The sequence below is a fragment of the Sinocyclocheilus anshuiensis genome, unplaced genomic scaffold (genome assembly GCF_001515605.1).
Source record: "Sinocyclocheilus anshuiensis isolate Anshui unplaced genomic scaffold, SAMN03320099.WGS_v1.1 scaffold1351, whole genome shotgun sequence".
Classification (NCBI taxonomy): domain Eukaryota; kingdom Metazoa; phylum Chordata; class Actinopteri; order Cypriniformes; family Cyprinidae; genus Sinocyclocheilus; species Sinocyclocheilus anshuiensis.
The window spans coordinates 30387-57000 of NW_015537982.1; the positions used below are offsets into that span (position 1 = coordinate 30387).

At 36.6% G+C, this 26614-nt stretch overlaps 1 protein-coding gene across 1 annotated transcript; it reads left to right on the forward strand.

The window, feature by feature from the left end:
- Positions 1 to 473: 473 nt before the first annotated feature.
- Positions 474 to 26614, forward strand: LOC107673893 (platelet-derived growth factor C-like; the record flags this gene model as incomplete). Its single annotated transcript, XM_016467704.1, has 5 exons — positions 474 to 669; positions 13643 to 13823; positions 24148 to 24355; positions 24451 to 24671; positions 25271 to 26614. Coding segments are annotated over 5 exons (920 nt in total), but the record flags the coding sequence as incomplete, so codon positions are not given.

Here is a 26614-nt window from a genome sequence, read left to right on the forward strand (position 1 = left end):
ACGGAAAACTTTTATGGTGAAGCAACATCAAAGCACAATATTGCTTTGATACAAAGGGGTTCATTAAGCATATGCTGTGTTAGCAAATGTTAGAACATCATTCTACTGGTTTTATGGCATTGACAAGGCAAAATCATTTGCGTGGTTTCCTTTTATCAGTCCCTTAATGTGATTATCAGGTTTGCAGTCAATCAATGCTCAATAAAAAACAGAAGCCTTGAGTTTGATTCATCCTTTCGTTGTGTGATCGATTATTTAGTATTCACACAATGCACTGCATAATCCATATTATTTGGGCTTTAATGTGGAACAGTAGAAGCTAAATCCTTTTTGATGTTAATTTGCATTAAGAAAAAAAGGAAAGAACTATTCACTAATGACTGTATAGTGTGTTCTTTCTCCACTCTGGTGAGTTATGCAGGTTCAGAAATGTTCTAATAAACCTCTTTTTTCCCCCTCACTCTGTTCTGTAGGAGTGCATGAGTCTCAACACGAGAAGGTCCTCAGTGTCACTGGGGATGGAATTATTCAAAGTCCTGACTTTCCCAACACTTATCCCCGGAATACAGTTATAGTGTGGCGGCTGGTGGCAGTCACAGAAAGTTCCAGGATCCAGCTGACCTTTGATCCTCGCTTTGGTCTGGAGGACGCCGAGGACGGCGTTTGCAAGTAAGAGACCCTGACCCTTTGGTCACTGACTAGACCTCACATGCACAGTAGAGATGGACAATACTTAACATGCAGATGTAGAAGACAGAGAATAAAAGAAGAATAATTTAGGAGACAGAGAATAAATGAGTAAATGAAGACAATTAAAGACATTTATTGTGGTAGATGAGTAAATCAAACAGATACATTTACAAAAAGTAGCTTTAGAAGTCAACATATTTTTTTTCTTCATATCTTTAAACATGCAGTCCATTATTATCATTATTATTATTCACACTGTATTATTGGTTTATTTTCCAACATTTTTGACAGTTGCGTTGCATCTCACGGTTTAATTTTTTGGGGGAGGAGGGTTGTCATTTCATGAAGGTGGTACTTAAGTTGGAAAATTATTGGAAAATGTACATTTATCCTGTTTTTTTTTATTTTTTTTTAATCTGTAAAACTGGTCTACTATTGATTTTCATTTATTTATATTTTATTTGATTTATTTTTCTTATTTATATTTTATTTGATTTATTTTTCATATTTTAATTTGTAAACTGATACTATTTAAAATTTATTTATTTGTTTGTTTTATATTTATTAATATTCATTTTAATTTGTAAACTGTTTCTATTTAATTCATAAGACTGTTTAGGTAATCATCACGACTCATATGGACTCAGCACTTAAATTTTAATTTTACATTTCAGAAATGCCATGTTTCTGTGGTATCTGACAAATTAAACATTTTTTTTTTTTAAATGGTTCTTCAGGGCTGTGACTGTCTAGTACAAGTCAAAGCTGGCAGTTGATTTAAACTGGTGGGTTGCAGTATAGCATCAAGGCTGAACCAAAACTGTAGAGAGGAGGAGATTTAGAAGATTTGAGAGCTTGAAAAATTCCCAAGCATTTCATTTCAGGTGCTCAAATATTTGCTTAGCGTTATGCGACAAATCAGCGCTACTAAACACAGCATCAGGCATCCATTGCACTCTCTTGACAGGGTCAGACCTAAGATAAAGCACCCATATACAATGCAGTAGTATAAGTGTATGTGGAGATGTATGTGCTTGTTGTGACTGAGTCCATTTTTTAAGATTTAGAGTCGAAAGAGGCCATTTGGGAGATTGGCTGTGCTGCAAGAAGGCTGATGAATAATGAAAAGCCCACCCCTAGAGTGATTATGTTCAGTTATATATTTATTTTTTTCCTTGACTGATACGATGAGATAAAGAACAGCCCTTTCTACTTTGTGCATATTTAGTTCCTAGTCTCCTATGTAACTCCATAGCATCTGTTTGAGATTCTGGAGAAGCATACGATCGTAGACGTACACTCACACACAGTGTAGGTCACACACAGCCCAGCCAGCCAATCCACATTAAAGGCCCTTTCAATTACAGACTAGCTTTCCTTCCTTCCTTCCAGGCCTCTGTCCATGCCTCTGTTTTGCTGTATAGTGCAATCGATTGCAGATGTGCACATCTGTGCATTTCTGCTTCCCAGAATCTAGATGATGACCTTCACATAGCTGACGGTTTCATATGGAAAAAGTTATTGTAGACCTCTGCCAATTATTGATAAATAATAATGTTTTTCTAGCATATTTTGTCTTAATTAATGCCCTATTGACTTGTGCACATTACCTCTGAAAGGTTCTTCATTGTCTGAAAGCCTTATGTGTGAAATGATTTGTGACATACAGTGATCTTGTGCTTAGAGTAAATCAGTATAGTTTTATTTCTTGTCAACAATCAATTACATAATGTGTTTTCATACACATTTATTAGCAAACCTCTGGAGTCTTGTCAGCTATATGTGTAGCGCCTCCTAGTGGCTTCTTGTTAACTGCACATTAACACCATTTTGGTTAAAGAAATAGTTCACCCAAAAATGAAAATTTGCTGAAATTTACTCATCTGCATCTTGGATGGCCTGAGGGTGGATCTTTGGGTCATTGGAACAGATTTGGAGAAAGTTAGCATTACATCACTTGCTCACCAATGGATCATCTGCAGTGAATGGGTGCCATCAAGCCTTGTGAAGTGAACAGTTTGTTAGAAAAAAGTACATCAAGGCATTTTAACTTTAAACCGTAAAAAAATAAATAAAATACAAATCCACAATCCATACTATCACTTCCTCCCGTGAAAAAGTCCATCCTCTGTTGTCCTCTCACTTTAAAATCCACCAGCATATTTGTTTAGAACTGTTTTTGGCTGTGCTTGATCTGTGCATATATCTCTATGCATTTTTTTTTTTCTTTTTCAAGAGAAGGCAATATTATGGATAGAGCTGTTTTACCTAGAAGCAACGGTTTAAAGTTAAAATGTTTTATTGATTGATTTGTTTCTTACATGCAGCTTTTCACTTCACAAATTGTTAATTGATGGACTGGAGTCATGTGAATTACTTGTGGATTATTGTGTTGTTTTTATCAGCTGTTTGGACGATCATTTTTATGGCACCCATTCACTGCAGTGGATCCATTGGTGAGCAAGTGATTTAATTTTGGGTAAACAGTTCCTTTAATGGACCCTTTTGTCCTCTAGTCCTGATTTTAAAAGCAGTGTTACCGATTCAAGATATTAGTCTTCTATCTCTTAAAGTCAACAAATTGCAATTTGCAACCCATTTTACTTCCCTAATGTTTCTGATATTCAGTGAGAAGAAATGTCTTTTGTCCATCAAGAGATGGTTGGATGGTAAAACGTGGGTGTAATGTTGCAAATGTAGTTAGATATAATGATATTCTAATGTCTAATGCTAATGTCTATAGCTTTTGCCTTTTGTTAAACATTATCCAATAGCATGTGTGGCTTAAGTGAGGAAAACACAGTAGTTTTAACATGGATTAAATATTCACAGGAAGGTGTATAAAGTAAACAGCATCCATTATTTTTTATATGTTGACTTAAAAGTATAAATAAGCTTTATTCCCTGCCCATAGACATATTAAACAGATAGGTGAACATAATAGGACAGAACCCTTTCCTAATTTCCAACAATGATGCTATAAATCTGTGCTTGCTTGTCTACTTTGTTTAAATCATAGGATGTGGCCTTGAGGAAATGTATTTGACCTGGAAAAGAGTTTGTGTGTGTGTTTGTGTCGTATGTTTTATATACCTTGCAGCCATGCAGTGACTGGGTCTGTATGATTGCACCAGCAATAAATCATTATTTAAGTCATGTTTGTACAAGTGATGCACAACAGTACAACATGTAAGAAATGATCTTGCTTCAGTTTTGTCCACTGGCTGACAGTCAGTTTGTGACAGGCTGATACATATCTTGCTGCTGTTGTGATCATTATGGAATTTTCCCCTAAAATGTGACTCAATTTTAATGCTTTTGGTAATGCCATAAAATTTGGTTTAATTTGTTGGAAATTGGGGAAATATGCAGCTCTAATTGATGGACTGGAGTCATGTGAATTACTTGTGGATTATTGTGTTGTTTTTATCAGCTGTTTGGACGATCATTTTTATGGCACCCATTCACTGCAGTGGATCCATTGGTGAGCAAGTGATTTAATTTTGGGTAAACAGTTCCTTTAATGGACCCTTTTGTCCTCTAGTCCTGATTTTAAAAGCAGTGTTACCGATTCAAGATATTAGTCTTCTATCTCTTAAAGTCAACAAATTGCAATTTGCAACCCATTTTACTTCCCTAATGTTTCTGATATTCAGTGAGAAGAAATGTCTTTTGTCCATCAAGAGATGGTTGGATGGTAAAACGTGGGTGTAATGTTGCAAATGTAGTTAGATATAATGATATTCTAATGTCTAATGCTAATGTCTATAGCTTTTGCCTTTTGTTAAACATTATCCAATAGCATGTGTGGCTTAAGTGAGGAAAACACAGTAGTTTTAACATGGATTAAATATTCACAGGAAGGTGTATAAAGTAAACAGCATCCATTATTTTTTATATGTTGACTTAAAAGTATAAATAAGCTTTATTCCCTGCCCATAGACATATTAAACAGATAGGTGAACATAATAGGACAGAACCCTTTCCTAATTTCCAACAATGATGCTATAAATCTGTGCTTGCTTGTCTACTTTGTTTAAATCATAGGATGTGGCCTTGAGGAAATGTATTTGACCTGGAAAAGAGTTTGTGTGTGTGTTTGTGTCGTATGTTTTATATACCTTGCAGCCATGCAGTGACTGGGTCTGTATGATTGCACCAGCAATAAATCATTATTTAAGTCATGTTTGTACAAGTGATGCACAACAGTACAACATGTAAGAAATGATCTTGCTTCAGTTTTGTCCACTGGCTGACAGTCAGTTTGTGACAGGCTGATACATATCTTGCTGCTGTTGTGATCATTATGGAATTTTCCCCTAAAATGTGACTCAATTTTAATGCTTTTGGTAATGCCATAAAATTTGGTTTAATTTGTTGGAAATTGGGGAAATATGCAGCTCTAATGTAGTGGTAGTAATCACAGTGCAGTAAGAAATGTTCCTCTTTTTCCACAGTGAACATAGTCTCTATTCTCGTGGCTGCCATCTCTGTCTGTGCAATCCTCTCTCTATAGCCAGACAGTGATCACTCACTCTCTGTATTTTGTTAGTGTCTTTCTTAATTTGTGATCTTTTACACAGCTCAGGTATTCTGATGGTTTGTAGTCTCTTTTCAGGTGTAAATACAGCTCAGGTATTCTGATGGTTCGTAGTCTCTTTTCAGGTGTAAATACAGCTCCATCTTCTTTTGTATTTTAGTAGCATCTTTCCAATAGGCAATGTAATTTTGTTTTTGTAACTGTGTGATTTGGGCTGTGCTGGTTTGAGTGTAGTTTGAGTACCTGCTGTAAAAGGGTGCTCTTCTGCAGATTCTGCTCCTGCCACTGCAGGGCTTCAGCCTGGTAAGAGCTCGGATCACTGCATTTCAGGTGCTGCAGGAATTTCACAGCTCTCTTTTGAATATTAATTAATAATGGGTATTGTCCTAATTCAGCTCTGCACAAGTTGTTTGGGGTTGCTCTGTTAACTTTTAAGATGTTCTTACAAATTTGGGTATGCATAATTTCAATTTCTTCTTTTTCCCATTTGGAGAAATATTGGGTTTTTAGGGGTCCCCATATCTCACTGCCATAAAGAGCGATTGGTTCGATTATTGCTTTTAGGATTTTTAGCCAGGTTTGAATTGGAATTTCAAATTGAATTGTATTTTTGATCATGTAGAAGACTCTCAGTGCCTTTGCTTTCAGTTCATTCACAGCCAGATTGAAGTTCCCTGTTGAGCTGATTTTTAGTCCCAGATAGCTGTATTCATGGGTGTGTTGGAGGACCTGGTTTCCCGCTCTGAAAGTGTGTTTATGTTCCTTACACCTGGGTCTCTTTTGAAAAATCATTATTTTTGTTTTTGCGAGGTTGATTTTAAGAGCCCATGTTTGACTGAATGTCTCTATGATGTCGAGGAGCTGTTGTAGTCCCTCTTTTGTTTTTGACAGAATGACTAAATCATCTGCATAGAGGAGACATTTGATTTCTGATTCAGTTAGGCTTGGGCCGGGGGCAGTCGAATTGTTTAATTCTTTGGCTAATTCATTTATATAAATGTTAAACAGAGTGGGGCTCAATGGGCAACCTTGTCTAACTCCTCGTTGTTGAGAGAAAAATTCTGTTCGATTATTCCCTATTTTTACAGCACATGTATTGTTTTTATACATGGTGCTGATTAAATCAAAAGTTTTCCCTCCAATCCCATTTTCCAGTAGTTTTAGAAAGAGTCCTTCATGCCAGATTGAATCAAAAGCTTTTTCAAAATCGATAAAGCAAGCAAAGATTTTGGTTTTGTTTTGGTGTACATGTTTATCAATGATAGTGTGGAGGGTATAAATGTGGTCAGATGTTCTGTGTTTGGGCAGGAATCCAATTTGACTTTTTTCCAAGATTTTGTGGGTTTTGAGAAAGTTTTGTAATCTTGTGTTAATAATCGAACAGAATATTTTTCCTTCATTCAATATTCCTTCAATGCCACATGCCTTGTTGGGTTTTAGTGCATGTAGTCTGTCTGTTAGCTCATTACTGTGATTGGAAAATCCAGGGGATTCTGATTGTCTTTATTTTTTTCTTTCAGGATTTCTAATTAGGTTTTTATTTCATTTCGAGCAGGATTTGTTTCAGTTGTTTTGTACAGATTTTCAAAGTGTGTCCTCCATATGTTCTCATTTTGAATGGCCAATTCTTCCTTTTGTGGTCTATAGAGAGTGTTCCAATTGTTCCAAAAGTTATTGGTATTTATTGATTCCTCCATTGTTTGAAATAATTGTTCTGTATGCTCTTCCTTTTTTGCTTTTAGAGTTTGTTTGTACACTTTAAGAGCTTCTATGATATGAAGGCGGAGTTCTTGGTTGTCAGGATCTCTGTGTTTTTTATTTGAAAGATTTCGTACTGTCGTTCTAATTATTTTACACTCATTGTCAAATCACGTTTCATTGGTGTTTTTTAGTTTTCTTTTTGATGATTTTTTCAAATTGCACATGCATGCTGATTGGTGGAATATATCTGTAATGTCCTCTAGTGCCAGATTTATGCCTACTTTATTTTGTGGATATGTGTTAATTATAAATTTGTCCAATAGTAATTTGATAGTTTGACTTTCTATTGCACTTTGATAATTTTCTTTGCTGTTTTTTGTCCATTTGTAGGATTGATGCAGCTTTAGTAACTGAGAGGGCTGTCTGCATATTTCATAGTTTTGAGAGCTCTCTCGCTCTCTGTCTGTCTGTCTGTCTATCTATCTATTTGCTGAACCTGAGATGTTTTCTTTGCTGTTTTTGTCCATTTGTAGGATTGATATAGCCGTAGTAACTGAGAGGGCTGTCTGCATATTTCATTGTTTTGAGTTCGTTTTAGATTGTAATTTTACAGTGGTCTGACAGAGGTGTTTGAGGACTGACTGTGAATGCTCTGAGATGCACTTGATCAATGTCTGTGATGAAATAATCTACAGTACTGTTACCAAGAAAAGAATTAAAGGTATAACAACCAAAAGAGTCTCCTCGTAGGCAAACATTCCACTCATACCATACCAAATAAATCATTATTTAAGTCATCTTTGTACAAGTGATGTACAAACTCTCTCTCTCTCTCTCTCTATAAGGTAGCCATGCAACTTATCCCTTAGCATAACGTCCATGCTGTCCTCCTTTTTTTTTTTTTTTACCCCTTAGCATTCCAGTATACTGCGGGCAGTACAGTGGAACGCTAACAGGTTAAATAATTAGAGCAACCACATACTGAAAAGCAGTAAAGGAATTAATACACATTGGTATGATGATCTTATGCCAGTTAATGAAGAAAAAAGCCTCTTCTGTTTGGATTGAATCAAAGCAACTTGGCTGGAATAAACTGTAATAAAGCTGCATGCTGAATCCTATCACACTGCCTCCAGCCCAGAGCCTATAGGCCACTACAGACAACTCTCATCATCCTGTATGTTTGTTCAGACTGATGAGAAAACTGGGCCAGATTTTCTGTACTACTTTTGTACTTTTACAATGTTGGTTCTGTCTTTGATGGAAAGCCGAAGGGTGTTGAAAGGGAATAAGAAATAAGATTCAGTCATCACTGCAATTAGGAATTGTGATCACCAGTACATTGTCATGTACAAGAGTATTTTTCATTGAGGTATATGGTGATAGATAATGAAATTTTTTTTAACTCTGCAGACTGAATTGTAATAGAATAAATCTAATCTAGGAGAGTTTCTCAAACTGTGGACTTAAATAATTCACAAAAAGCACCAATATTTAATTAACATTTTGTGTAATAAGTGTCTCTGTTGTCTTCTGAAGTTGGATATGGATAAACCATGCTGAGGGAGAATTTTTTTTAATTTATTTATTTTGGTTATGGAGCACACTACCATTCGACAGTTTGGGGTCAGTGAGATTTTTTTTTTTTTAAGAAATTCATCAATTCAGCAAGCATTCATTAAATTGATCAAAAGTGACAGTAAGACATTTATAATGTGACAAGATTTCTATTTCGAAAAAATGCTGTTCTTTTTAACTTCTATATTCATCTGAGAATCTTGGAAAAAAACTAAGAATCTTGGGGAAAAAATGTATCTTGGTTTCCATAAAACTAAGCAGCGCAACTGTTTTCAACATTGATAATAATGTTAAGAAATGTTTCTTAAACAGCAAATCAGCATATCAGAATGATTTCTGAATGATCATGTGACACTGAAGACTGGAATAATGGCTGCTGAAAAATCAGCTTTGCCATCACAGAAATAAAAAAAACTGTTTTCTATTTAATGTATTCTTAAATATTTTTAAATTGTAATAGTATTGTATTAATATATTTTGCCATAATCTATAGCACTATTTATCTAATGTGATTACTTAACATTGTTTGCATTCATTTTAATAACAGAGAATGATTAAGCTTATAAAGTGTTGTTGGTTTGCAACATGCACTGTTAGCTAAAATCTCATTGTGGCTTGTTTTTAAGCATTCTGTATGAACATTCTGTTGTTAAAAAGACTCAAGACACCCAGTGTTTGTTTTCTGATGCTGTGCCATATTTTCTAAAAGATATCTGTGGCTCTTTCATCTGTCCTACTTTAACTTCTGTGGAGTGAATGTATGCATGTAAACCTGGTAATAGTGAAATCACATTACATTATTGATGAGCCATCTGCCTCGAGTGTCACTGGGATGAGGTGAACCCCTCTGCTTTGTGGTCTTCTGAGCTAGAACAGAAACGCAGACAGAGTGAAACATGGATAGTATGTTGTATTCATTAGCTAATGTGTGATGTTGACAACATTTACTTTTGGCTAATTGCAGTTTATATGTCGCTGTGCTATATTTTCTAAAAGATATCTGTGGCTCTTTCATCTGTCCTACTTTAATTTCTGTGGAGTGAATGTATGCATGTAAACCTGGTAATAGTGAAATCACATTACATTATTGATGAGCCATCTGCCACAAGTGTCACTGGGAAGAGACGAGTCGAGTCTTCTTAGGTAGAACAGAAGCACAGGCAGAGTGAACATTGATAGCATGTTGTATTTATTAGCTAATGTGTGATGTTGACTTAACATTTAATTTTGGCTAATCGCAGTTTATATATGTATATGTCATTTTATTTTGTGAGCCCAAGATATTTATTGCTTTGCATCGCAGTTTGCACTTAATGATTTTTCTTATACATCTACAGGTGTATCTATCTGCACAGATTCATCAGAGAGCTTTCAGCCCTCAGGCTTTTTGCTCTGTTGACTGGCTTTGAGGAAATCAAAGCTGGATGTGTTAGAAAATCAGGGATTCAATGTTCGTTTAACCAGTAAGTTTTTTTTGTTTTTTTTTAGTGCAGTGCGTGACGACCTGTGCTGTTTTTATTGAATGTGGTTTGAAGCATTAGTGTCAGGCTGGGCAAAGATTAAACAATGACTCCAGAAAGCCAAATGGCTGTGCTGGCAAGTGGAAGGAAAGGGAATGTATTCCTGTCCAATCAAATGATTAGTACCAGGCTTTGGCTGCGGCCACTGAAACCAGCCTTTACTGAACACAGCAGGAGCATTGAGGCCATACAGGCAGGAATAACACAACTTCAACACTGCTGTTTTTTTTCATTTCCTTGCTCAGGCCACTGTGTTCAGGTCAAATTGCATCAAAGACTGTAATTTAGGGCCTGAAAGAAGGCCATGAGACATAATGGGTGAGTTCATTAAGTTGCGCCACTTCAGCATGTGGTACTTCAACGCAAAAACTGGAATCCAGTTTATCCAGGTGTTTTTTTTTTTTCTTCTTTTTTTTTCTATTCTAATATATTTTAAAATGTAAGTTAAAAATCAACTATTATTCCAGTCTTCACTGTCACTTGATCCTTCAGAAAAGGTAAGATTTTTTTAACCCACTTGTACCCAATGCAAATTGATTTTACCACTTTTTTATTATACATGCACTTATGTTGTGCATGTGTGTGTGTGTGTGTGTGTGTGTGGCCTTGTGTCCATTTTTTGTTTTTTTGTTTGCCCTCTGCAAATAGCAATCAGATTGGGAAAACAACTTTTTTATAAGCATCTTTACCATAATTCCTTTAGTGAACAGGGCACTATAGCAATTATTAGTTTATAGACAGTTTAAATAAAAGATGCTATTATTTCAGAAGGTGCTGTTCATTCTTAGAAAATTTCCCCCTGTGTCAGTACATAAATTTGCTGTATGGGAACTTTTGTATAGAGGTGCGTTACAATACTTGTATTGAAAATATACTCTATAACCAGTTAAATTTGTGCTGTTTTTGAAATAAAAAGTTTCATTTTATATCACTTGATTAAATGTGATTGAAGTAGGTGTAGTACAAAACAATTCTTCAGCTGAGCGCTAATTTGGGATACCTGAGTAGTCCCAGAATCTAATATGTTTTTAGACGTCATAATAATAGATAGACTTAGCTGTCATGGTCTCTGTGGACCGCAGTGCCATAAAGGTGATTGAGATGATACATTTAGCCATGCTTCGGTTCGTAGCTTATTCAGTGTAATGAAATTAACCATTTGTAAGGGAATTAATTATTATTAATTCATTCAGGTTTTAAAAGGACTCGAATCTGAAAATTCGAGGTCCACCTGATTAAACTGATTTCAAATTTGATAGTTTACACTCTATCAGTTTCTCGGCCAGCGAGAAGTTAATGTCAGTGTGTATTACCAATTTGACTATATGTATTTTCCTGGTCCGTTCGAAGACAGAGATCCTACATCAGTTCATTAAATGCTTGTGAGAATGGATTTCTAGGTCACGGCTATTGTAACTTATGAAAAGCCTATAATGCGTTAGCATATTAACTTGAGATCAAATACAGATAAATATAATTTATGAGCTTACATGTCCGTAGTTCTCATTTAATCGTATTCACTCTTCACTTTCTCCCAAGCGTTTTAGCTCAATTTTTCTCAGTATCCTTCTCCTTCCATTTTTTCCTCTCTTTACTTTTCCCATCTTTCCTCACTGCCTTTTTTGAATGTCTGTGTTTAATAGTGTGTCTGTAAATAGCTTCATTGCCATAGTTCCCTGTGGAGCCCCTCAAAGCATTAGACCTACACTTAGATGCATTAGCCTTCCCTCACACTGGAATGATATAGGAGACAGTGATGAATTAACTATATAGTTGTGACAGAACTATATAGTTAACCTCCTGACACATCATCTCTCGCCAGTCGTTTCCCTGTGTCCAGGCATGTGACAGGAGCTGGTGGCCAACATGAAGGACATGATGCTGGATTTATGGCAATGGTCATGAGGCACAGTTAGCATCAGGTGCGCATTGTCGCATGCTGCTGGCGAGACTGATGTCACGCCCCTCCTCTGGGCTCCTGTCATGAGCCTGTACATCTGATAGGGGCTGCGTCTGCTTATAGGCAGCTGAATTGTTGCCTCGCTGCCCTATCAGTCAATGACTTTGAAAGCAGCATTTGTGCACAAAGATACCACCCAAAACTGATTTCAGACAGACATCTGAGGCAGCATAGCAGTTAAATGATCTATAACTAAATAGGGAAAGCTTTGGTAAAAAAAAGATTTTAATTACTACAGTACTATTTCCTTGCTAGAAATGACATCAGAAGTTTTTTTTAGCTTAACTATCACAGAATTGAACAGACAGGATTGTGGGATATCATAGGTAGCGAAGGATACATCTATGCTGCCTTCAAAAATCGATCGGATGAAAGTGTCTCTGCAGACAAGATGTGACACACACACACACACACACAAAGTGGTCTTAACACTCAGAACCAAAAATGAAAAATTACACTCAACCTTCAAGTCTCCTTGTGCTGATTTGATAAAACAATGCAAAGTTATTCTGAATATGTTCTGAATATGAATATATACACTACTGTTCAAGTCTGGGATTGTTTGTGTTTTTGAAAGAAGTCATGCTCACTTATGCTCACCAAGGCTGTATTTATTTGATCAGAAATACAATAGAAGCTGTAATACTGTGAAATGCTATTACAATATTTAAATATTAAATAATAAAAAAAAATTATATTTTCACCAGCCACTACTCTAGTCTACAGTGCCACATGATCCTTCAGAAATCATTCTAATATGCTGATTTGATGCTTAAGAAACTTTTCTTATCATCATCGTTGAAAACAGTTGTGTTGTTTGTTTTTGTAGAAACGTTATACTTTTTTCCCCATGATTCTTTGATTAATAGAAAGCTCAAAATAGCAGCATTTATTTGAAATGGAAATATTTTGTAACATTATTAATGTTTCTTACTGTCACTATTGATCAATTTGATGCATACATTCTGAGTAAGTGTAAATTTCTTTGAAATCTCACTGACCCTGAACTTTTGAACAATAGTGTAGATGATTTTGGCTAATCCAATCCCAACTAGACAGTGCTAAATGCAAATGTAAACAGCTTTCAAAATGTTTTGACATGCAATCAGTTAAACCACATTCGTAAATGCACCTCTGATTGTTTCACATCAACAACTAATGACATGTATCCAAATGACTGTTTATATAGGATCATGACTAAAACAATTAACTTTTTGTGTTTTATTGTTCATAATTGCTTGTTGTCACAAAATCAGAGATCCTTTCTCTTGAAATTCACTCATAAAAGGCCACAAGTGCCGATCTGTCTTGCCCAACGGTTTATGATGAGATCATCAAAGATGAATGTAAAAAGGACAGCAATGCTAGTGACTGATGAATCTCTTGTCATAAAATGGTGTGTTTTGCTGTTGTAGGTATGATTATGTGGAGGTGGAGGAACCTGTCGGAGGCATGGTGTTGGGTCGTTGGTGTGGCTTGTTGTCACAAAAGCAGAGATCCTTTCTCTTGAAATTCACTCATAAAAGGCCACAAGTGCCGATCTGTCTTGCCCAACTGTTTATGATGAGATCATCAAAGATGAATGTAAAAAGGACAGCAATGCTAGTGACTGATGAATCTCTTGTCATAAAATGGTGTGTTTTGCTGTTGTAGGTATGATTATGTGGAGGTGGAGGAACCTGTCGGAGGCATGGTGTTGGGTCGTTGGTGTGGCTCAGAGATGGTTCCAGGGCCCCAGGTATCAAAGGGGAACCAGATCCTGATCCGCTTCGTCTCTGATGAATATTTTCCCTCGGACCCAGGATTCTGCATCCGTTACTCTTTGCTTCAACAGGTAAGGAACGACTCATGTGCCACATTCTTGCTCATGCAATGCTTATGCAGCATTTACTGAGAGGGCTAGTTGTGTTTTTACTGAACACATTTTGTTAATCCCTAATGGCCATGTACTATATTATTTCTCCACCTGATGAACTTAAATACACAGTGTGCAAAGTATAATTAGATGTTTATGAGAAATTCAGTGAGCTTTGCTGCATAGAGACACTTAAAAAGTTGAAGAGATGCTGTATGTACTTAAAAAAAAAAGAAATACTGAGAACTAAAACATACTCCCATTTTATTACAATGCATCTGTTGCTGTATTCACCATCCCTTCCTCTGAAATGACCTGGCAACCTTCAATGGCACTTATTAAGTTGGAAATTTCAAGTTATAATCATATTCCTACCTTAGAGACCTTCTCCTCAATGTTTCACTTCTTGTGGTGGTGAAAACCACAGTGGGGCGGGCTACGGTGTTTTCCACCTTGGCCGTGGTTCAGTTTCCTCCCTTTAATTTACACCCTGACAGGCATCACTCGGCACATTTGAAAAGGATTATTCCCCTGAAACTATTTAATAGACATGCTTGGCTTTGATGTGTGATGCCTGTCAAAGTTTTATGACTCCACTTTCCCTTGCATTTGTTTACTGAGGCTTTAGAGCGTGTCTGAACGCTTTGCAACATTGCTCGAAAATTGCTGTCGTTGTTTTCCAGTGAACAAAGGTGTGCTTTATCTCCTGATAGATAATGGCTGCATCTATTCTGCTGAAACGTAATTATTTTAGTGTTGATTGTGGTGAGATAGGCCACTAAAATTAGACAGGACAAATGTGGCTGTGGATTTTCTTTTCAAAGAAAAGAAAAACATATGGCATTTCCATATGCCATTTCCTTCAGATCTCATACTGCTTTTCTATTGAAAGTGCTGATGCTGATCTGTAGTTATTTTTCTGACCTGGCCTGCATTTCCGCTGATTTGAGACCTGAATGATGTAACAGTGCTACTACATTACCTACCAACAAAAATATTGCCCATCACTGTCATCACTTTAAGAGTCTTGGGGAGTTTTGAGAGCATATTTTAATAATCAGTCACAAAGTTATACACTACTGTTGAAAGGTTTTGGGGTCAGTAAGATTGTTTTTTTGTTTTTTTTAAGAAATTAATTATTTTATTCATCAAGGATGCATTAAATTTATCAAAAGTGACTGTTACATTGCAAAAGATTTCTATTTGAAAAATAAATGCTGATCTTTTGGACTTAGTATTCATCAAATAATCCAACTTTGCCTTCACAGGAATAAATTACATTTTAAAATATATTCATATATTCAAATAGAAAACAGTTTTTTGTTTGTTTGTTTTTTGTTAGTGTAATATTTCACAATATTACTGATTTTACTGTATTTTGATCAAATAAATGCAGCCTTTTTGAGCATAAGAGACTTCTTTCAATCATTTTCAACTTCAATCAACTTTTTAAAATTCGTACTGGCCCCAAAAATCTGAACAGTAGTGAAATTCTTTGATTTAGAATTGGGACTGTTTAGTTTAGTGTGGTCAATTTTTGTTTTGTTTCCTTCTTGCAAGACTGAGTTGTTGTCCTTTTTTAAATCTTTTTGTGGTCTGGACTTTATCCCAACTTCCTAGCCGCTGAACAGTGCCTTCACAGGAATAAATTACATTTGAAAATATATTCATATATTCAAATAGAAAACAGTTTTTTGTTTGTTTGTTTTTTGTTAGTGTAATATTTAACAATATTACTGATTTTACTGTATTTTGATCAAATAAATGCAGCCTTTTTGAGCATAAGAGACTTCTTTCAATCATTTTCAACTTCAATCAACTTTTTAAAATTCGTACTGGCCCCAAAAATCTGAACAGTAGTGAAATTCTTTGATTTAGAATTGGGACTGTTTAGTTTAGTGTGGTCAATTTTTGTTTTGTTTCCTTCTTGCAAGACTGAGTTGTTGTCCTTTTTTAAATCTTTTTGTGGTCTGGACTTTATCCCAACTTCCTAGCCGCTGAACAGTTCTCTGGTAAGTGCCAGTAAAGAGCCCGTTTTTCCGGCCTTTTCTGGGGTGGAAATGCATGAAATTGTTTTAGCTCATCTCTGGCTCCAAAACTGACAACAGTAAAAGGACATCGGTTTGGCTTTAAGGAGATCTTCTAACAATGGCACAGATCAGTTGCATGGAAATGGTGCTTTTTAGTTTAGTTATTTTTAGGGATTTTTCCCTAGATGACGTTCATTTCTGGCTTTCAGATATAAAATGAAGTATGCTTGCATGTATAATGATGTGTAAATGGGTACATTCTCTACTCTTTATACTAGGTGGTGTGTTTTTCTTTGAGCAGTGCTCTATTATTTCAGAGGAGGTGGTGTGTTATAGCTGGTTTCTGGACACTGAGCTCGCATCAGAGAAGTTGTGGCTGAATCAAGCTCTATTTATAGTGTTTGTGGAGGAGGATGTTGAGCTGGAACCTACAATTCCAGCCCTGACTCACATTGCACATTCTTTGTTTTCTTGCTCACTAAAGCATTTGTATTCAGGAGACTTGTGGTCAGGAGTTACATCTTGAGTGTTGTGCTGTGCGCCTGTTTGAGTCAAATTGTTTGAAATATTGTCTTACCATAAAATGTCAGGGAGTGTGTGGCAGAAGGTCTTCAACAAACCAAAAATAAGTTTTTTTGCTCTTTTAATGAAACATTGCTTTACAGTCCTACAATTATTGTGGTTGTGTGCTATCTTGACATTACAAATGTGAGCATATGCATGATACATTGTTAAATGCCAGGCAAACACAAAAATACAATTTCAGAGTATGTTGGAATGTGGTATGTGGAACTGTTAATTCGCCTGACTGTTCCCAGATCCAGTGCACTTCTCATGTTATTATAGTCTTTACTCTACCTGTATTTATAGCTCAGGTTTTTTCCCCGTCTATTGATGCTAAGCTAAATGAGTGCTTCAGATCTTCTGCTTGAAAGTTCTGCATTCGTTCCCTCTTATGATGCAGCTTGAGGAAATTAGTGGCCTAGCTGGCTGGCTGTTGGCTTTGTACGCAGTGGCAATGGGCTGCCATACTGGAACAGCCGAATTCTGTTTCTCTGTGGTCAACCTCAGCTACTGGAAACCCGGGATCACGGGGACACCCCTGCGCTTTCTGTTTAAACAAGCAATCACTCCCCTTCACCACTACCACAGAGAGAAGGGGGAAAATGAGCCCCAGCTGCGATTCTCAAGAAGAGACTTTGGGAGCTGGTTAGGGGTTGAGGGAAGAGGTCATTAAAACAGCACCTAGCTCTGGAAATAAGAAAAAAATTGTGATTCTCACGAAAGTCAAAGGAACTAGACTGCTGCTTTTAGCTCCCAGCTGGATTTCATAGATGTTTTCCTCCTTGAATGCCTTGTGCGTGTGCTTACAGATTGCCACTGGCTTTGTACAATCTTTACTGCCATTAAATTTACCAAAATAGTCTAGAACAAAGGCAAGAGATGTTTCTTTCCAAGCAGAGTAACAGGTTTCATAGGCACCAAAAGTGGGACATGGTTGCTGAGGCCAAACTAAGTTCAGGACAGGTTTTTTTATGAACATTTTAAATTAGGAACTGCTTCTCTTCAAAAGAACGAGTTTAACATGCAGTGTGAGCACAGTATGCACTTGTGTGTAAGAACCTTTTTTAGTTGCCACTTGTTTTTGAAGTAATTGTAGATGATGGTTTTGTTGGCCGGATCTTTCTTCTCAGCAGCATTAGTTCAGGACAACCACAAGGATTACTGAATTACATAAGGCGTATCATTTCAAATACAATGTCTATTCAAAATTCAGATTTAGATGTGTGAAAATGACTCCAGTCTCCAGTCACTTAATTTCTCTTCTCCTCTTCTTACAACCACTGTGTATGATTGGCATGCCACCAATCTTGGCCTTCAACAAGTAACATCCACAGTGAATCACCCAAATTTTTGAGTGAGACCTCTGCACTGTTATTTGGTTTTCTACAGAGCTGAGAGCTGTCTGCTCTCATGTGTGTTCTGACAGGCTACTGGCAGACATCTGAGTCTGTGCGCTCATGTCCATCTGTTAAGCCATTTTCCTTGTTTCCTTGTAGCCAGAAACCTACAACCAACACCATTTGAAACATCATATTGTCAGGCTACAGAACATAAATGAGGCCATAATTTTGCGGATTATAATTTGGCTTTAATCAATGCATCAGTTATGAAATATGATGACATGAATGTCTTACTGTGAATATTGCATTTCTGTAATGACATCAGTTACTGAGTGACTGATTCATTTTAAAGTCTTTATACCTGTAGTAGAGATCTAAGGTTTGGGGAAAGTATTAAATTGTCATTTGTTTCTTTTAATATGTTGAATTTAAATGCATGATTTCATGTTTTAAGTCTGAAATTCTCCTGAATTTCTTTTGTTTTATCTTGTGAGCGAAGGTTGCACAAGCGCTGTTATATACACTTCGGTAGGGATGCTTGGCTCTGGCTTTATAGTCCAGGGCTCAGAGGATCTTTAATTGACAGATTGAAAGACTGCCTCACATTCACAAGCTGTTAATGGTTTCCATTCCCCACTGCTGACCGATGCCAAAACTGGAGGCCAGCTTTCTGTATTGAAGGATAGCTGAATGTACAAGTTTTTAGGAGGTCATTTTAACTGCTCCAGAGCTTACAAAAAAAAAAAATGATTAAAAACATTTTGATGTATGCAGCTGATTTACATCTCCAGTGAATTATGACTTAAGATATATTAAAGTACACAACACTATAATATTAGTTCACGTCAGGCATGAGTGGAAGTTATAGTGACTTGCTATTCAGCGAGTCAGATGATAATTCAAGTGTTCATTAGAATGATTCAAATGGGTCACCTTGAACAATTCAAATGACAATAAAATAAGTGGCTCATAAGAGTCATGCATTTGTAAATCTCACTAAGCTAGTCGCAGTCTTTGTTTTTGCGTGCAGTAATGAAGATAAGGCAATGAAACACTTGTTGTCTTTGTTTTATTTTGAGATATCTGGTGCTTTCACTCATCACATTCATTTTTAAGTATATATTGGGGTTTCTTCCAATAAAATATTTTAGTTACATCAAACTAAGGAATACTAAAGTATGTTTTAATTCCTTAACCCTTTAACTGTCACCCGTCCCCTCTGTGGGACGGCCTGCATTTCCGCTGATTTGAGACCTGAATGATGTAACAGTGCTACTACATTACCTACCAACAAAAATATTGCCCATCACTGTCATCACTTTAAGAGTCTTGGGGAGTTTTGAGAGCATATTTTAATAATCAGTCACAAAGTTATACACTACTGTTGAAAGGTTTTGGGGTCAGTAAGTTTGTTTTTTTGTTTTTTTTAAGAAATTAATTATTTTATTCATCAAGGATGCATTAAATTTATCAAAAGTGACTGTTACATTGCAAAAGATTTCTATTTGAAAAATAAATGCTGATCTTTTGGACTTAGTATTCATCAAATAATCCAACTTTGCCTTCACAGGAATAAATTACATTTTAAAATATATTCATATATTCAAATAGAAAACAGTTTTTTGTTTGTTTGTTTTTTGTTAGTGTAATATTTAACAATATTACTGATTTTACTGTATTTTGATCAAATAAATGCAGCCTTTTTGAGCATAAGAGACTTCTTTCAATCATTTTCAACTTCAATCAACTTTTTAAAAATCGTACTGGCCCCAAAAATCTGAACAGTAGTGAAATTCTTTGATTTAGAATTGGGACTGTTTAGTTTAGTGTGGTCAATTTTTGTTTTGTTTCCTTCTTGCAAGACTGAGTTGTTGTCCTTTTTTAAATCTTTTTGTGGTCTGGACTTTATCCCAACTTCCTAGCCGCTGAACAGTTCTCTGGTAAGTGCCAGTAAAGAGCCCGTTTTTCCGGCCTTTTCTGGGGTGGAAATGCATGAAATTGTTTTAGCTCATCTCTGGCTCCAAAACTGACAACAGTAAAAGGACATCGGTTTGGCTTTAAGGAGATCTTCTAACAATGGCACAGATCAGTTGCATGGAAATGGTGCTTTTTAGTTTAGTTATTTTTAGGGATTTTTCCCTAGATGACGTTCATTTCTGGCTTTCAGATATAAAATGAAGTATGCTTGCATGTATAATGATGTGTAAATGGGTACATTCTCTACTCTTTATACTAGGTGGTGTGTTTTTCTTTGAGCAGTGCTCTATTATTTCAGAGGAGGTGGTGTGTTATAGCTGGTTTCTGGACACTGAGCTCGCATCAGAGAAGTTGTGGCTGAATCAAGCTCTATTTATAGTGTTTGTGGAGGAGGATGTTGAGCTGGAACCTACAATTCCAGCCCTGACTCACATTGCACATTCTTTGTTTTCTTGCTCACTAAAGCATTTGTATTCAGGAGACTTGTGGTCAGGAGTTACATCTTGAGTGTTGTGCTGTGCGCCTGTTTGAGTCAAATTGTTTGAAATATTGTCTTACCATAAAATGTCAGGGAGTGTGTGGCAGAAGGTCTTCAACAAACCAAAAATAAGTTTTTTTGCTCTTTTAATGAAACATTGCTTTACAGTCCTACAATTATTGTGGTTGTGTGCTATCTTGACATTACAAATGTGAGCATATGCATGATACATTGTTAAATGCCAGGCAAACACAAAAATACAATTTCAGAGTATGTTGGAATGTGGTATGTGGAACTGTTAATTCGCCTGACTGTTCCCAGATCCAGTGCACTTCTCATGTTATTATAGTCTTTACTCTACCTGTATTTATAGCTCAGGTTTTTTCCCCGTCTATTGATGCTAAGCTAAATGAGTGCTTCAGATCTTCTGCTTGAAAGTTCTGCATTCGTTCCCTCTTATGATGCAGCTTGAGGAAATTAGTGGCCTAGCTGGCTGGCTGTTGGCTTTGTACGCAGTGGCAATGGGCTGCCATACTGGAACAGCCGAATTCTGTTTCTCTGTGGTCAACCTCAGCTACTGGAAAACCGGGATCACGGGGACACCCCTGCGCTTTCTGTTTAAACAAGCAATCACTCCCCTTCACCACTACCACAGAGAGAAGGGGGAAAATGAGCCCCAGCTGCGATTCTCAAGAAGAGACTTTGGGAGCTGGTTAGGGGTTGAGGGAAGAGGTCATTAAAACAGCACCTAGCTCTGGAAATAAGAAAAAAATTGTGATTCTCACGAAAATCAGAGGAACTAGACTGCTGCTTTTAGCTCCCAGCTGGATTTCATAGATGTTTTCCTCCTTGAATGCCTTGTGCGTGTGCTTACAGATTGCCACTGGCTTTGTACAATCTTTACTGCCATTAAATTTACCAAAATAGTCTAGAACAAAGGCAAGAGATGTTTCTTTCCAAGCAGAGTAACAGGTTTCATAGGCACCAAAAGTGGGACATGGTTGCTGAGGCCAAACTAAGTTCAGGACAGGTTTTTTTATGAACATTTTAAATTAGGAACTGCTTCTCTTCAAAAGAACGAGTTTAACATGCAGTGTGAGCACAGTATGCACTTGTGTGTAAGAACCTTTTTTAGTTGCCACTTGTTTTTGAAGTAATTGTAGATGATGGTTTTGTTGGCCGGATCTTTCTTCTCAGCAGCATTAGTTCAGGACAACCACAAGGATTACTGAATTACATAAGGCGTATCATTTCAAATACAATGTCTATTCAAAATTCAGATTTAGATGTGTGAAAATGACTCCAGTCACTTAATTTCTCTTCTCCTCTTCTTACAACCACTGTGTATGATTGGCATGCCACCAATCTTGGCCTTCACCAAGTAACATCCACAGTGAATCACCCAAATTTTTGAGTGAGACCTTCCAGTCACTTAATTTCTCTTCTCCTCTTCTTACAACCACTGTGTATGATTGGCATGCCACCAATCTTGGCCTTCAACAAGTAACATCCACAGTGAATCACCCAAATTTTTGAGTGAGACCTCTGCACTGTTATTTGGTTTTCTACAGAGCTGAGAGCTGTCTGCTCTCATGTGTGTTCTGACAGGCTACTGGCAGACATCTGAGTCTGTGCGCTCATGTCCATCTGTTAAGCCATTTTCCTTGTTTCCTTGTAGCCAGAAACCTACAACCAACACCATTTGAAACATCATATTGTCAGGCTACAGAACATAAATGAGGCCATAATTTTGCGGATTATAATTTGGCTTTAATCAATGCATCAGTTATGAAATATGATGACATGAATGTCTTACTGTGAATATTGCATTTCTGTAATGACATCAGTTACTGAGTGACTGATTCATTTTAAAGTCTTTATACCTGTAGTAGAGATCTAAGGTTTGGGGAAAGTATTAAATTGTCATTTGTTTCTTTTAATATGTTGAATTTAAATGCATGATTTCATGTTTTAAGTCTGAAATTCTCCTGAATTTCTTTTGTTTTATCTTGTGAGCGAAGGTTGCACAAGCGCTGTTATATCCACTTCGGTAGGGATGCTTGGCTCTGGCTTTATAGTCCAGGGCTCAGAGGATCTTTAATTGACAGATTGAAAGACTGCCTCACATTCACAAGCTGTTAATGGTTTCCATTCCCCACTGCTGACCGATGCCAAAACTGGAGGCCAGCTTTCTGTATTGAAGGATAGCTGAATGTACAAGTTTTTAGGAGGTCATTTTAACTGCTCCAGAGCTTACAAAAAAAAAAAATGATTAAAAACATTTTGATGTATGCAGCTGATTTACATCTCCAGTGAATTATGACTTAAGATATATTAAAGTACACAACACTATAATATTAGTTCACGTCAGGCATGAGTGGAAGTTATAGTGACTTGCTATTCAGCGAGTCAGATGATAATTCAAGTGTTCATTAGAATGATTCAAATGGGTCACCTTGAACAATTCAAATGACAATAAAATAAGTGGCTCATAAGAGTCATGCATTTGTAAATCTCACTAAGCTAGTCGCAGTCTTTGTTTTTGCGTGCAGTAATGAAGATAAGGCAATGAAACACTTGTTGTCTTTGTTTTATTTTGAGATATCTGGTGCTTTCACTCATCACATTCATTTTTAAGTATATATTTGGGTTTCTTCCAATAAAATATTTTAGTTACATCAAACTAAGGAATACTAAAGTATGTTTTAATTCCTTAACCCTTTAACTGTCACCCGTCCCCTCTGTGGGACGCCTAAGTTTACTCCACATACAGTATTCTTGTACTGACAAACAGGTTGGCACTGCATTATTCCCAGTGCTTGCCCTCAATCAGTCAGTCTTGGTGACCTCATTTACCGCTTTGTTCACGGTAGCAATACATTTTTTTTATCACAGTAGAAAATCACAGTCCTTCCATTGACACCTTGTCCTTTACACAGTGGTAACCGTGCCAACTCACTCCTCACTTGTTACCTGGTTTTAGAATGCAGCATTGAACGTGTCATTCATAGGGGGGTTATGTTAGTATGCTTGAATTAAGCTGCTGGAAAAAGGACATGTTGACAGATCCCACAGCACCTGAGGCAGTGGAGCAGAGTTGAACTGAGTGCAGAAATGTAGCTTCCTGCAGGTTGCCCAACACCATAGGTATCAGTGTTGCTGCCCTGGCATACATTTTTAATTGTGTGTTCGAGTTCAAACAGGGTGAAGCTGTTTGGGGACTGGTTAATTGATTCTGTGCATGAGCCAATGTTAAACATTAACTCAAGCAAAACTATGCATTCCCTTATTAACTGGTAATTTAGTAATACAAAATCGCATTTGTTATCTTCTGATGGTTTGGGGGGGGGCGGAAATAAAATGTTATTTATGTATATGATTTTAAGTAAATGTTATTCTAATATATATTATTTCAGGGGGGGGAAATCCCAGACAGACAGACAGACAGATAGATAGATAGACATATAGACAGATAGATAGATAGATAGATAGATAGATAGATAGATAAAGTTTTCAATATCATATGTTATGTCTGTATGAGTTTAAAAAGTTAATTTTATTCTGTTTATATATTAATTTGGGGAAAATCTTTCATCTTGAAAAGGCTAATTTCATTTCTAGTATTTTCTGCATTATAAAAACTCATAATACATTGATATATAATTTCAGTTTCTCCTTAATTATTATTAATTTTCAGTTACTTAATTATGCTCAGTCTGCGCTTAAGTGATACTTACCTTGTTTTCTTCACATATCACAGCTAATTGTGTGAAATTAAAAAGCATTAAACAATAAATAAACTTCTAAGACTTCTGTGGAACATTTTTAAAATCACCTGTTTAAAATGAAATGACCCGTTTGGAGTGGCTTCAGTACTACTGATTTCTTGTTTGTTTGTTTTGTTTACTGTTCAGAGACAGTCAGAGCATGAGGCCCCTGCAGTGATGCCTGCGTGGATGCAGAATGTGGATGCTCTGAGTGAAGCTGTTGCTGGATTCAGCACGATGGAGGAAGTGATGAAATACCTGGAGCCGGATCGCTGGCAGGTGGACATGGATGACCTCTACAAGCCTACCTGGCAGGTGGTGGGCAAATCATTCTTCCACCAAAAGAAATCCAGAGGTGAAGATCCTGTATTTAGAAGTGCTTTGAGTCAAATTAAATACTGGAACCTTTTTTTTTTTTAAACCTGCTGCTGACTATTTTTGTCTGAGCAGGAGTGGTGGACCTGAACCTGCTTCGTGAGGAGGTACGGCTTTACAGTTGCACTCCACGGAACTTCTCCGTCTCATTGCGTGAGGAGTTGAAAAGGACGGACGCCATCTTCTGGCCCAGCTGCCTGCTGGTGAAGCGCTGTGGAGGGAACTGTGCATGCTGCTCTCACAACTGCTATGATTGCCAGTGCTCTCCCACCAAAGTGGCCAAAAAATACCATGAGGTATAGCACAGAACAGAAGGCCTTCTGTTACACTCTACATTTCACGTATTAAGTTTCATTTACTAATAACTGTGTGCAAGTGTTCTTATATGCATAAAAAAGATGCATCTCACATAACATTTCTGCCATTTACAGTCTACAATCTTAACCTTGTTGTGATGCTGATTATTTCACATTGTTTCATATCAAAGAGGTATACCACTATAATAAGGATTTACTGTCTGTAGGGTCTGTCATATATATGTATATGTGTGTGTGTGTATATGTATATAAATATTTCGACTATATCTGTTTATCATTTAAATATTTCTGTAATTTATAATATAAGATATAATAGCTATATATATATATATATATATATATTTAAATATATTTAGTACCTTTTAGCACACTTGTTTTGAGTTGATTCTAGAATTCAGAAATAATGTAGTGCAAATTCGTTGTTAAATCATGATTTTTATGTACACATGGTTAGTGAATGAGACTCATTGGGTTTAAATGAAGTGATGTGATGTTATGAGTGCTTAAATCATTTCTGTGTGTATGAGCGTGTGTGTGTTTATCTCCATCTGTCTCTATATTTGTCTCTGCTTGTGCAGGTTCTGATGCTGAAACACAGGGCAGGGGGTCGGCGGCTGCAAAAGACTCTAACGGATGTCCCCCTGGAGCACCATGAGGAGTGTAGCTGTGTGTGTAAAAATGACTCAGACTAAAGCAGTCCCAGGGAGAGAGTAACACTGGTCCCCCAACAGACTCACCCAGGGAAATATTTCTTGCTTTGTGCATAAATGAGCGAAAGAGTTTTTACCCTGACGTTGCAAACTAATGAAACCCAGTGCTGGATATCTTTTTATCTTGACTTATCTAAGTCTGCGGTTCCATTCGTTTTGGGCTCGCAAATCCATAAAGAATTGACCCATGAAGAAGTTTCCATTGGCCCTATGATAGCATGGAATATTTGGATAAAAACTGGACACAGTCTTGCTTCTCTGTGTGTATGTGGAGGTTTGCGAACAACATGTGTACTGTATGTACATTCTCAAATCTTTTTCTGCATGTGAGTGAACGTATAGAGCTGTGCAGGTTCAGGAAAATGAGGTATTCCAGAATAACTAGAGAGCCTGAACTGAGGTTGCTATTACTTGTGAAACAAGTGGATTTGGTGTGTTCTTTTATATATTTTTTCTCTTTGCTTTTTTTTAACACAACTTAAAAATATCAAAGGAGCTTGACTATGCAACCACTTTCAACAAACCAAGGACAGTTTTGTGGTGCCATGGACATTCTCCTCAATAACATCACAAAGACATTAATTACACTGTGTCATAAACCAGCACTCCGTTGCCTACTCATCACTGAATTGAAATCAGACATTTTCATTAATAATTCAGAAAGAATATTTCAGGAAACATAAGGATGTCCCTCTTTTTTATCTTTTTTTTTTTTTGTAAACCAGAGCATCTTTTGTTCTTTTACTATGTACTATAGACTCTTATGAGAATGGCTCCATTCAAGAGAGAACACTAAAATACAAAAGTGAATCTTGTGTAAAAATATTTCAAATTGTGATTTGTTGACCTTTCCTGTCATTACAGTTTTTGGTACCAAATTGTGGGCATGTAAGAATCATTTTCCCCTTTCATAATCACTGTTGTATTTTCAGTATTAGTCACTCTTTTGTAGAGACATTTATACTTTTGTGTTTTTTGAATAGTTGTTTTAATTGCCTAATAAGATTGTTGTTTTGACTGGAGACAAAATTAAAACTGTTAGATGTTCATGTAAATTGACTTTTTAGAAGTTAAAGGGACATAGATCTGCCAGTACCATATTCCTCTACCATTAAACGATTAACTAAATTGTTGTGGTTTTTCCAAATGACACTTAAAGCACTGGTTTGCTCAAGGAATCTGCAGTTGTCACAAAATTGCAAAGTACTCCCA